General features: G+C 17.1%; 3 protein-coding genes across 3 annotated transcripts; 2 read left to right on the plus strand and 1 right to left on the minus strand.

Moving 5' to 3' along the window:
• Positions 1-897: 897 nt before the first annotated feature.
• PGAL8A_00145700 (conserved Plasmodium protein, unknown function) lies at positions 898-4,665 on the plus strand (the record flags this gene model as incomplete). The annotated part of the gene is made up of 1 exon (XM_028674997.1): positions 898-4,665. The coding sequence occupies one exon, from the start codon at positions 898-900 to the stop codon at positions 4,663-4,665; it is 3,768 nt and encodes a 1,255-aa protein (XP_028526573.1).
• Positions 4,666-5,579: 914 nt separating this feature from the next.
• TOM40 (mitochondrial import receptor subunit TOM40, putative) lies at positions 5,580-6,704 on the minus strand (the record flags this gene model as incomplete). Its single annotated transcript, XM_028674998.1, has 1 exon — positions 5,580-6,704. The coding sequence occupies one exon, from the start codon at positions 6,702-6,704 to the stop codon at positions 5,580-5,582; it is 1,125 nt and encodes a 374-aa protein (XP_028526574.1).
• A 2,740-nt stretch (positions 6,705-9,444) lies between these two features.
• On the plus strand, positions 9,445-13,676 carry PGAL8A_00145900 (AP-2 complex subunit alpha, putative; the record flags this gene model as incomplete). Its single annotated transcript, XM_028674999.1, has 7 exons — positions 9,445-11,783; positions 12,017-12,511; positions 12,633-12,801; positions 12,992-13,192; positions 13,273-13,314; positions 13,447-13,505; positions 13,589-13,676. 7 exons carry the CDS (start codon positions 9,445-9,447, stop codon positions 13,674-13,676), a joined length of 3,393 nt encoding a protein of 1,130 aa, XP_028526575.1.
• Between the last annotated feature and the right edge of the window lie 1,094 nt (positions 13,677-14,770).

Raw genomic sequence — 14,770 nt, forward strand, 5'->3', positions numbered from 1 at the left:
ATTTAAAATGCATATTAAGGTATATATTTTTTTTTCTTATATATAAAACTTATTTTCTTATTTTTTTCATTAAGCTAAATAAATTTTATGTATTGTACATAAATTATGAATGTAAAAAAAAAAAAAAAAAAAAAAATGTTTTTTCATTATTATATAATAAAAATTTGAATTTTTTTTCCAAAAGGTAGAATTTTTTGTAATAAATGAAGGAAAAAAATACTTTAAAAAACAATTAAAAATAAATCAAATAAATTTTATAAAGGAATGATTTTTTTCTTTTGTCTTAGAGAAAATTGTATATTTAGATAAATAAATATATATGCCAATTAACCTTTATTTTTATAAATTTTTTTTTTTTTTGCGATTATTTTCTCAAGAAAGTTCTATTAAAAAAGTAGCTCTGCTTTTAACTAATATTTGAATTTGTATTTTTATTATTATTTCAATTTTAAATAAAAGAATATAACAAAATAAAAATAAAAGTGTGTCATTGCTGAAGTTGATCCCATTTAAATATATATATTAAATACCTTGTTCTAAAATAAAAAATATATATAATAAAATATACTTTCGTGTTGTAACAAATTATTTCTTTTTTAAAATATTAAGTTTAATAAATTATAAATTAATTTTTTTTTATTTTTAAATTTTTGGAAAAACTTCTATAAACAAAAATATATTTATATATACTTTTTAAATTATATTAAAATGTAAAGCAAAATAAAAAAAAAAAAAAAAAAAAAAGTATATTTATAAAATGATATGTAAAAAACTAAAATGAGAAAAAAATTTTAAATTATTAATATCAAAAGAAATTACCAATATTTTTACAAATGCATCTCCTTAAATTATAATAATTTATTTTATTTATATTATAAAAATATATAATATTTTAATATGTTTACGAAAAGGAAAATAATAAAAAAAAATATTAAAAAAAATTTAGAAGATGATTTTAATTGCAATCAAAATAATATTGTAGATTTAGGATGTAATAAAGAAAATGAAAAAGAACCAAAAAATGAACAAGAGAATTATAAAGAAAAGTTTTCATTAAATAAAGAGAACCATTTTGAATTTGAAACTAATGAAAATATAAAAATAAGGAAAAAAGAAAATGAAGAAAAAGAAAGAAACAGAGGAAAGCATATAGACATTAATCTTAACGAAAATATACTAGAGAAAGAATCATTTGATAAAAATAATGAAAAAAATGAATCTAATTTTTCTGATAATAGAGATGAAGCAAAAAAAAAAAAAAAAAAGTTAAGCATTATAGAAAAAAAAAAGAAAGAAGAAATAAGTAGAGTAAATAAAATGAATACCAGTTTTCATATATACAGTGAAGATGATACAGATAGCTACATAACTATTAAAAAGAAAAAAAAAGCAAGCAATCATTTTCAAAATTTGTTGACCAATATTGATGGAAAAAGGAGCATAATAGAACCTTATTATAAAAATAATTCTAGAAATGTAATTAATTCAAGCAAAGCATTAAATGAAGAAGATAATTCCAATTATGCATATATAAGTGAAGAAAAACACCTATATAATAAAAATTATATTCAAAATAAAAAGGAAAATATTTCACATTCATACAAAAAATGCAATATGAAAGATAAAATAAAAATAAATAACGATAATTATATATATAGATATGAAAATGATGATAACAATGATAGTAATAATGATTGTACTAGTTACGCTCTTTATGGAAATTTAAAATTGAATGATAACAATAGCGATGATAATGATTATAAAAAAAATGTTTATAATTTTACTGATAATTATAATAATAAAATGGTCACAAAAAATAGTAATGATTCTTTAACACATGATTTAATACAAGGTGATTCATATTTTAGTGAAATAAATAAAAATGACTTTAACAAAGATACAGATAATAATAGTTTAATTTATAATTTATCTTATATACCAAATTCAGCGAAAGAAGAAATGAATGATGATAATAAAATAGGGAATATAATTATAGATGAAGAATATTCAAATTGCGAAAATATAATGATAAATTTTGAAAATGAAAAAGATGATGTACAGAATGAAGAAGAAAAGAAACTAATTGAAGAAATAAAATTAAAAAAGAAAATATTAAGAAAAAAAAAAGAACTTAATGATAATATGAATATATTCGAAGGTGATTATATTTCTAATTTCTCAATTAAAAAAGAAAATAACTTTCATACAAGTGAAATAAGAAATATTTTATTAGAAGATGATCTAGAAGTGGAAGATATATATAATTACGAAACAGTTAATGAAATGAAAAACAGAATTTTAATAAAAAATAATAGAAATGAAGAGATAAAAAATTTATATAAAGAAATAAATACTGACAAGGATTATAATAATATTTCAACGTTAAAAAAAGATGAAATCGAATTTAACGAATCTTATGAAGGTTATGATATATATGAAGAAGAAAAAATTAATAAAATTGTTGACAACAAAGTTCTTACAGAATTAAAAAAAACTTCCAAATTTTTTTATGAATTACAAAAATCTGATGATGAGTATAGTGAAGAAAACTGTTTGAATGTAAAAAATATGAAAAAGGAATCAAATGAAGATGGCATTTCTTTTTCTTGTGTTGATGATGAGGAAGATTTCGTAAAAATTGATATTTACAATAAGCAAAATAAAATTTTATTTGAAAAAATTAAGAATGTATTTGAAGAAAAAGCGGTTTGTAATTTACAAATTATTAAAATGAATGATTATATACAAAAACTATTTGATGAATATAAAAGCAAAACAAAGGAATATGATAAAATAAAAGAATTAGAATATAAAAATCAAAATGAATTCAACATACTTAAAAGTATATGTAAGAAACGAAAAAAAGAAATAATTATATGCACTATTTTTGGTGAATTTATACAGATTTTAATTAATCTTATTTTTGAAAAATATAAATATGTTGATGCTGCCTTAAATGTTTTATTTAAATTGGAACAATGTTTTCACTTAGTTTATCATAATTTAAAATTATATTTATATAAAGAATATTATGAAAGGTTTAAGCTAACATTTATGAATGAATATATCTTTAATTCGAAATATTATAAAAATAAAAAAGAAAGAAAAAAATGTGATCAATTAAAGAATCTCATAGACAACAAAATAATTAAAAATTATCTATCATATAGTAATATTTCACATTTTAATGAATATTTAGTTAACGAAATAAATGATGATCAAAATTTTGATAACATATCTGTACTTTATATGTTTGACGGATTTTCAAGTAATTATTCAACTGATACTTATTCGAGTGAATATGATGAAAAACAAAAAGAAGAAGTAAAAAAAGAGATAGAAGAAATTAATAATAAGAAAGTTGAAGATAAAAAAAAAAAAGAAAAACAGAAATATTTTCAAACCTTAAAAATGAAGAAATTAAAAGAAAATTTTTTAATAGGGATAAATAACATATTTGAAAATGTAAACCATTTTTTTTTAAATTTTAAAAATGTTATAAAGTATTTCTTTTTATTAAAACTATATAATTATGAATTTTTTAAAAATTATAATTGTTTGAATTGTTTTGATACAATCTTTTTTTTTTTTGTAAAATGCGAATTATTGTATTGGGATCCACTTTATCAATTTTCATTAAAAAAAAAAAATAAAATAAAAATCCTAAATTATTACGATAAAGCAGTAAAAGAGAATTCATGTAAAAAAAGTAATTTAAATGATAATAAAGGTAAAGTTTATGTAAGTGAAAATTATGATAATATATATAATGAAAAAAATGATTTCTATTTCTATTCTAAATACGACTCTAATAATAGTAATAATAATGACATAAGTGAAAGTAACAATGAAGATAACAAATCTTCTTTAAATTCAGAAAGTAATTTTTCATTGAGTAGTTCTATGTATAGTAATGAAGAAGATTGTTGTGAAAAAAATAATAAGAAAAATAAAGAAGAAAATATAAATAATAAAAAAGAATTTCATTCCTTTTTTAAAAATGAGAAATTTCAAAAATTAAAATATAAACTTAAAAAAAATTTTTTTTATAATCCTTATGTAAAATCATTTGAATGGTACAAATTCATTGATCAGTTGATTATTATTTACGATAGTCTTAGTGAAAAAGAAATTATGGAAAAGTTATATTATCATATTTATAATAAAAAGGTGTATGAATTGATAGAGGTGTGGAATCCTTTTTCATTGAAACAAAGTTTTAATTTATATATAATTATTAAGGATTTTATTTTATATAATTGTAATAGAGACATATTAATTGATAAAATAAAAGAGAAAATTAATATATATCTAACTACATTTTTACAGTGTTATAAAAACATATCTAATATGCAAAAGAAAAACATATTTCTAATGAGATGTTTAAAAATTTTAAAATCTATAAAAAATGTTGTTTTTTTATTATGTGATGAAGAATTGTTTGATTTAGTTAAAAGAATATATCATGATTTTGTTTTACCTAATTATGATAATTCTAGTAAGTTTCATAATTTAATACTCTCTTCTATAGTTCATATAATGCACTCCTTAAATATTAAAACTGATGACAATTTTAATGATGAAATATCCAGTATCTTAGATAAAAATAATAAAAGATTAAATTCAAGTGATTTTGATTTTGAAAAATTAAAGATGTTGAATTAATGTATAATAAAGGTAATAATTTAAAGTAAATATGGATATTTAGTATTTTTTTTTTTTTTTTTCTTTTTTTTTTTGTTATTTATTTTAGTAATAAGTAATAATATCTAAAAAAAATTAATTAGAAAAGAATATAGATAATATATCAATATCAAAAATAAGTGCCGTTTATGAATTAATTTATTTCAATTGTTTTTTATTTCTTATAGGATTAAAATATATTTATATATATATATATATATTTTTTTTTTTTTTTTTTTTTTGTGTTTTAAAGAATTTATACATTTGTTAAAATTATTCTGTCAGAGCTTCAATACTCTCATTGGTTAAAAAGTAAAAAAATATTAGTGAAAAATAAAAAAAATCTAAGTTTGTCTTTTCGTTATTTTCTTAATAAACTATTATTTCTTTAAAATTTTGAATTGAAACAATTTTCATTTTTATAAAATAATAGATATTGTAAAAAGATTATTTATTTCACATAATAATATAATATTTTAATAATTTTATATTTATGATAAATATATTTTTTAAATAATAATTAAAAATAAATTTGCCTGAAAATAAAGAGTAATTTCTTTTTTATATTATTCGTCAAAATAGTTGCTATTCATGCATAAAAAAAAAGAAAAAAAAAAAAAACATTAAAAGCTTAAAATAAATGAAGTATTAAAAAGAACATAATATATATATATATATATATATATATTTAAAAAATTACAAATGTGTATTTTTAGAATCAATGCATTATATAAAATGTGTATATATATATATATATCTATTTTTATATATTCAAATAAAGTGATATAAATTATATATATATATATTTTTCGATATATAACTTTAAAATCCTAAAAATTTATTTCTGTGTGACTTTGTTCACAATTTTTTTTTTTTTTCCCTTTCGTTAAATCCTATTATGAAGGTTGTTGCTGAGGTTGCTCTTGTGAAGGTGAAATATGCATCATAAATCCAAATTTGTATTCGTTATTTAAATAATCAATATATCCACTAACCCCAAAACCTGAATAATCTTGAGTAAATACTGAAATTTTACCACTTGTATCAATTGTACCTTGAACTTTTGCATGTCTAAAAGAGTAATCCCAACCAAGTCTCATAGCTGATTCTTTTGTTTGTGGAGTTAATTCAAGTTCTGTTCCTAATGATAAGCGATCTGATATTTTTTTAGCATATTGAATTTTATATAAATGAGTTTGATTTAACATAAATTCTGGTGATTTGAAATTTGGTTGTCTAATTACTTGCATGGTTATAACGTTGTTTTTATGATTATAACGTAATCCAAATGATCCAATAGATGCACAATTTGAGGCGATATATGTTAAGTCTACTCCTGCCTGAAATTTTTTTGTTAATAATTGTGTATAAGATGCATTAAATATCCATGCTCCTTGCCATATCGTCTTGATATTATACGTGTATACTGGTTTATTTACTTCTAATGACATTTCATACATATTTCTTGTATCACTTTTTGCAAATGTGTTAAAATTTAATTTGCAATCTATATTAGGATTAATTTTTTTACAAAATCTACCATTTACGCTTCCATCTATATTTATCCTACTTATCATTAATAAACTATTATCACTATTTGTAAAATTAGCTCCAAACTGATATAAATAACCAATATCTCTTAAGCTTGTACCCAAAAATAAAGTATGTGTTGACTGTAAATATTTATTTACATTTTTATCAACTTCAAAACGAAATCCATCAAAATTATCTTGTGTAGTTATAAATTTATATTCTTTATTTAAATTTTCAAATAATAGTGCATTAGATGAATCAAAATTATTTGTGTATGGTAAAAAATTCTGTTCTTTTAATTTTTCTTCCTCTGTTTTTTTTAATGAATCATTTTTTAATTCACTCAGCGATTCTACATTTGGAGTTTCTTCTGTTTTTTCTTTCAAAGTTTCTTCATTCTGTTTTTTAAATATACTAAATAAAGAATTACTTTCTGTATATACTACATTTTGTCTTAACAATTTTTTAAAAATATTTGTTATCTCCATAATATTTTTTATAATTCTATTCTTATTACATACAGTAAAAGAAAATATAATTATATATATACATATATGTATAAAGTTTTGAATATTCTTATAATAGAAAGAATATTTAAATGGTTTTTATAATGCATATCAAATAATATAAAAATAAATTAAAAAATAAAAGTTTTCCTCATATAAAATTATCTTTAATAAAAATAAAAATTACAATTAACAATGATAAAATAAAAAAAAAAAATAAAATAAAATAAAAAATTTTTTTAAAATTTCAAAAGTATTTTTTTTTTTTTATAAATATAATCGTACATATTTATGATAAATAGAATTTTATTTTGATAATATTTCTTTATTATGAATTTTTTTATTTTATAATGTCATCATTCTGTTGCACAAAAATATCATGTAGGAATGTTTTTTCATCAAAGAATATAAATTTTAAAACATATAAAATTGAAATGTATTTTAAAAATAATTTTTTTTTGGAAGAGTATTAAATATTTAAAAAAAAAAGTGCATATAAATATATATATATATTTTTTTTTTTGAATTTATAGAAATTAATATATATTTAGAGGTATGCTCAAATCAATGGTTATGAAGAAAATAATATATATATATATTAATTTATATATATATATATATATATATGAGTATTTATTTATTTTTCATTTTCTTTTTATATTTTTTTCCCAATTCTTTAATTCAGTTTTTTTTTTTTTTTTTTTTTTTTTTAATATGAAAATTTCATTAATAACATTTTTAATTATTTACAGATAATTTTTTTTTTTAATAGGTATTAAAATTTGAAATATTTAAAAATTTACAAAATTGTAACTGCTGAGTGTTATTCTATATGAAATTTTAATTAATCATAAATTTTATTTTAAAAAATAAAGTAAGATTCTATTTTTTTATAAGGGAAATATATTTTGTATTAATTTTTAAATTAGAGCACTTTATTTTTATTTATTCATATTTTCCACTATTAATTATATGCTATATATATTTATATATATATATATATGGGTTATTGAAAAAAGAAGTTTTTTCTTTTTTAATGTAAATATAAGTTTTTTCATTTATAAATGTATGTATCATTCATTTTTTTTTAATAAATTATTAATATATTTTATATTATCATATTTTATTATTAACAAAAAAAAAAAAAAAAAAAAAAAAACTCACTAAAAAGCTGGTTGTAGCTATTTTCTATAATACATATACATTCTACCGTATTTTATCAATGATAATACTTTATTATTTTTTAGTTATAATAAGAAAACGATTGCGGTTGATTAATAAAATGCAAAAATTTTATTCAGATTAATATGATATTACTAATTTAAATAATATTAAAGACAAAAGATATAATTAGTTTAAAATGATAAAAAAAAGTTTAGTTAAATTTTTAATTTATGTTGTAATTTTATAAATATTTTATATTTATTTTTTTTAATTTTTAATTTTTTTTTTTAAATATCATATTTTTAGTCATTCGTTTATAATATATAAAATTTAAAGAGTTATTATAAAAATAAAAAATATAATAAAGAATAGGAAATTAAAATTATTTTCCTTTTCTTTCATTTCATTATACTTTATTTCATATAGTTTTTATTTTTTTTTTCTAAAAAAAAAAAATTATATTGGTGCGAAATGTTTATTTGTGTTAACGTACATTTTTTTTTTTTTTTTTTTCATTAAAAGATAAATTTTATAAATTTAAATTTCATGTACAAAAAAATATAAATTTTAAAAGCTTAGATATTATTAAAATATGTAATTTACCGAGTGCATATAAATAAAATTATATAAAATATTTCATATAAGTTAAAAAACTAAAAATAAAAAATTATATAATTTTTTATTTCATTTTTCAAATCTAATAGAAAATTGTTTTAAAAAATACTTTATATATATATATATATATTTTCTTTATATATAATAACATTGAAATTTCTACTTTTTCTTTTAATAAAATTTAACGCTTTTAGAGATATAGAATTATACAAATTTATAAAAATTTTGAAACATTTAAAAAAATTTTTTTTAATACTCTAAAATTTTATTTTAAAGAATATTATTTGTTTATAACTTCTATTGAGAAATATAATATATATATATATATATAAATATATATACATATATATAATTATATGAAAATTTTTTTTCGTCCTTAGTCATTTTACACCTTTATTATTTTTATATTTTCTATTTAATTTAGAAAAATTAAAAGGTAAGTAAAATTTTTGTGTGCATAAATTTAAATTGTGTTAACATTTAAGTATACATATATCTTGATGTAAGAGAAGAAGAAATTAAGAAAAATCGTCTAGTGACATGAAATTTTCATCCCATTAAAAAAAAAAAAAAAGAAGAGAATATATTTGTATGTATTAATACTTTAAAATATATACATATATTTTTATAATTTTATTATATATATATATATATATTTAATTTTTATTTGTTGTACTGGTGTTTAAATTAAAATAGTTTTATTGATTATCTAATTCTAAGAAGAAAATAATAAGTAATAAAAAAAAAAAGTTTTGTATCTTTATTCATATATTACAGATATATATATAAATATATACACATATATTAATATGCTAAATGAAACAATTTTTTTTTTTTTTTTTTTTTTTTGTCTATCATATTATATATATATATATTTATAAAAATTAAATAAATTTAGCAATAATGCTTTAATAAAAAAAAAAAAAAAAAAATTGTATCTAAAATGATTAAACATAGTATAAAAGGTCTTTACTGTTTTATTGATGAAGTAAGAAATTGTAAAAGTAAAGAAGATGAAGAAAAAAAAGTATTGCAAGAAATAGTTAAAATAAAAAAAAAATTTAATGAAAAAAATATAACTAATTATAAAAGAAAGAAATATATATGGAAGTTGATATATTGCCATATATTAGGATATGGTATTTCATTATCATATTTAGATATAATAAAATTAATAAGTAGTAACAATTTTAGTGATAAATATTGTGGGTATACAGCTTTATCATTGTTAATTGATGAAAATAATGAAATGCTTAATATGATGGTAAGCACAATAAAATCAGATATTAAAAATAGTGATGAAAAGATAAATTTTTTAGCTTTACATTTTATTTGTCATAAAATTAATGGTCTTATCGTAGAAAACTTATATGAAGATATATTACAAATAGTAACTTCTAATTACATTTATAAACCGCATATAAGAAAAAAAGCTTTTTTATGTTTAGCAAATATCTATAAAAAGAGACATGACTTGTTATTAAGAAGAAAAAATGATTTAGAGATTTTTAAATTTCTAGATCAAAATTTAAATGAAGTAAATTTTTATAATGTGTATGCTTATTTAAATCTAATTTATGTTATAATATTAGTCTTTCAAAAATATGAGTCATTATATTATTATAAAAAGAAAGAGGAAGAAAAAAAAAGAAACTGTAGTGATGGTAATGATGATTTTTTTAAAAGAGAAGAATTCAAAATAGAGAGTAAGTCAAGCAGTCTAAATAAACGAATTTCTTTAAATATAAAAGATGAATTAAAAAAAAAAAATAAATCAACTTCTTATTCAATTGAACAAAATTTTTTTTATAACGATCTAAAAAAAGTAGATAAAATTTTAGAGATAGAATCAGAATGCACATTTAATATTGACGATATAGATTTTTATGAAATAAAAAAATATATAAATAAATACATTCATTTTATATTAAGTGTCATACATTTAATACTAGATGAAAATTTAAAAATAGATGAAGGTTTTTATTACAATCAAGTTAGATATCCTTTTTTATTAATAAAGTGTTTGCAAATGCTACAATTATACGATGCTCAAAACTTATCACAAGTTACAATTAATAACATAAATGATATATTATATAAGATTATATCAAAACCATATAAAAAATTACAAGGAAAAATAAATAGTGAAAATGATGACATTAATAGTAGTAGTAAAAATATATTTAAGAAAGGATTTTCAAAAAACACTTCTTATATAAATAATAAAAAAAGTAAAGAAGTTTTAAGAAATGAAAAAAGTGCCATATATATTGAATATGGAATAATATATGAATGTTCTAACTTATTTAATTTTTTAGATGATAAAATAGAGGATAGAAATAAGGATATAATCATATGTTTAATAACCTCTTTTGATACGAAAAAATCAAATATCAATTATGTAATATTAAATAGTTTATCAAAATTAAAAATGAATTTAAAAATATATACTATGTTAGAAACTCATATAATGCATTTAATTAATTTGTTAAATAGTGATGATATTACAATTAAATTACAAACCTTTAATATCCTATTTAATATGTGTAATCATAATAACTGGAAATTATTAATTAATGTATTTTTACACCATTTGCCATATATTGATCCTTATATACAAAATGAAATAATAATAAAAATCTCTATATTGGCAGAAAAATTCTCACCTGACTTATCATGGTATATTGATGTTATATTTAAAATAATTGAAATTACACATAAATCAATATTTCAAGAAGTATGGTTCAGATTAGTTCAAATTATAACTGGTTTTGTAGAAAATGAGAAGAATAATAAGCTTTCTAAGAAAGATATCAATCTAGATAAAAATAAAGAACAAAAAATTCAAACCTATGCAGCTATGAAATGTTATAAATATTTATCTGATAATGTTACGAAAATAGAATTGCTTATTGACTTATGTTCGTATATTATCGGCTCTTTTGGTTATTTAATTAAAGATAAAGTTCCAATTAAAGATCAACTGAAAACTCTAGAAAAATATTTTGATTTTGCAACTCCAAACACAAAATGCGTTATTTTAATGGCTATCATGAAATTGGTTTTTTACGATAATAGACTTATGACAAATGTAAAAAAAATTCTGAATAATTGTATTAATCATTCAGATTTGGAGTTACAAACTAGAGCTTGCGAATTTTTAAATTTATGTAATTTAAATAATTTAAATATGTTAAATTATATATTGAAAAATATGCCATTATATAATATAAAAAAAATTCATGAAAACTTTCTTATTAAACGATTATTGGAAACCAATAAGTAATATTTAATAAAATTTATTTATTTTAAATTAAAATGATGAAATATATTTTTGAGAAATAAAAGAAAATATACATACATATATATATATATATATTTATTCTATATTTTCATTTATAAAATATTATATAAATATTATATTTTTTCTTATATCAATATTTAATTGATTAATAATGTAGTTTATATTATTATTTTATTTCCTCTTTTTTTTTTTTTTTTTTTTTTTTTTATAGACATGCAGTTATTGATTTTAATGAAAAAGAAAATTTTCTTAAAATTGAAAAATACAATAGAAATCAATCTGGAAAATATGATAAAATGTATAGTAATAGTTACAACGATAATGCTAGTGATTATTCAAATAGTAAGTTAACATCTAATTCATCAGAGGCAAATTATGATAAAAAAAAAACACGGAATTCTTCTAATACATCTTCAGGAAATTCTAAAAAAACATCAAGTGCATCAAGTTTATCTAGTGCATCTAGTGATAAATCAGAAAATACTAATAAAAATGTAGATGATAATGAAAAATTATTTAAGATTTTATGTTTACAAAAAGCAAACAATATTAATGATCTATGGTTTAATGCGTGCTTATTAGAAAAGGCGTTACTTTTTAAAAATAATACCATATCTATTTTAGTGAAACAAAAATATCAAGAAAATAAGGGAATAATTATTTTTTATATAAAAAACATTTCTAAAGAAGTTATCAACTTGAGTAGGTATATCACTAATCAATATTGATATAATTAAATTAAAAAATTTTGATTCATGTAGGATTTTTATTTTAAAAGGTATATATGAATATATTTATATATATATATATTTTTTTTTTTCTTGTAGTATTAATATAGAAGAATGTGACCAAATAAATATAAAAGAGCAAAAAAATATAAATAATGAACAAATAGATAGCAATGATATATATATTCATAAAATTATTATTACGGTATCTGATGTTTTTTACAATATTCCCAATATTTATTTTAATATTATTATACCAAATTCACCTGTAAGAAATGATACATATATATATATATTAAAGAGAATAAATGTAACAATGATAAAATTTATATTGATATTAACCATTCCAGTAGAAATAATAGATAAAAAGATGTTTCATATAATTAATTATGCAAAAAGAACTAATTTGTAATAAAATTATTATTTTTTTTTTTTTTTTTTTTTTTTTTTTTATATAGACCGTAAGTTATACTTGTAAGCTTCCTATTTTAATTACGAGATTTATTAAAGAAAATAAAATGAATGAAGCTACTTTTAAAAATTATTGGAAAGCGCTTACACAAGTTCATAACGAAGATATTATAATGGGTGTACCAAAATTCTCAAAAAAATATTTTTTAAATTATTTAATTAATGCTTTTAATTTCTATATTTTAAAGGTAATGAAAAAGGAAATAGATGTGTATATATATAAAAAAATTTTCAGAGAAAAACTTTATATCTAATATTTTTTTTATAGATTGGAATGCTTATATGTGCATCAGGATATATACATTTTCCTGTAATTTTATAATAATAAAAACAAGAAAAAAAAAAAAAAAAAAAAAAAATAATGATTTTATTTTTATATTGTTTTATATATTTAAAAATTTATATTAAAAAAATATTTTTGTTAATATTTTTTATCTAATAGAATCTTGAGAATGGAAACAAAATTTTAATTTTAGTAAAGATTCGATATGAAATAAAAGGGTAATTTTATGAAATATATTTATATATATTTTTTTATTTTAATATTTCTACTAAATTTATAAACATATATTAAATGTATTCAGGTGTCAAATATCAGTTGTAACGAATATAAAGCATTTAAATAATTACCTTAACAAGATATTTGAAATATATCTTATAAAACATAAATAAAAAATTTTCATTTATGAGATATTCTACTTTAAGTTTTTAAAATTTGTTTAAAATTGATAATTAAAATTTTTGTTTTACTATTGTTGTTTATTTTCACTTAATATCTTTTTTTTTTTTGTCATTTTTTTTATTTTTAAATTATTTTTTAATTTAACTTTTAAATGTTAGCTATTTTTATAAAAGTAAAAATAAATACATTTCTCTCCCTATAACATTATTATTATCAACTTTAAATATAAATACTTTTTTTTTTTTTTTTTACTTAAAACCAAAAAATAATAATACATAAATAATGTTATTTATACTATATTTTATGAGTCGTAACTAAATTTTTTTTCACCACTCACATAATGAATCCTTTTTTTTTTTTTTATTCTTTTGTATATTTTAGTGAAAATTAATAAAATAATAATTTATAAAATTTTAACAAATCATATTTTACTTATGTAATTTTTTAATACTTTATTTAAATGAAAAAAAAAAAAAAAAAAATTATATTGAAGTGAATTGTGATTCAATAGAGTATTTTCAAATTAAGTACAACAATATTATTTTTTAAAGTCTCAAATTACTTTAATTCTTAAGTATTCTTGTATAATAAAATAAGTTAAAGAATATTTAACCTAATAAAACTCATATAGAATAAATTCATTTACTTACCAGTTTTAATTAAATAATTTTATAAATTTACATAAAAATAAAGATACTATTTAAAATTACAATTTAATTTTCCTCTCTATATTTAAAAAAAAAAAAAAAAAAAAAAAAAAAAAAAAAAAAAAAGAATAAAAGTGCAATTCAAAATAAACATAAATGCACAAAAAATAATTTTATACTGTTTATACAAATTTATAAATAAGAATTTTTTTTATAAAATAAAGAAAAAGGAAATTTTTTCAAAAAAATATTATAATACATATTTTTAAAGTAACAAATTTTATCAAACAAAATAAAGAAAAGTAGGACATACAGGACGCAGGAGTTTAAAAAAAAAAATATATATATATATATATTTATAAATATATATATATGCACGATTAGAAATTTTGTGTGAATTACATGTTACAATTTATGTTTTTTTTTTTTTTTTTTTT

The sequence above is a fragment of the Plasmodium gallinaceum genome (genome assembly GCF_900005855.1).
Source record: "Plasmodium gallinaceum strain 8A genome assembly, contig: PGAL8A_v1_65, whole genome shotgun sequence".
Taxonomy (NCBI): Eukaryota; Apicomplexa; class Aconoidasida; order Haemosporida; family Plasmodiidae; genus Plasmodium; species Plasmodium gallinaceum.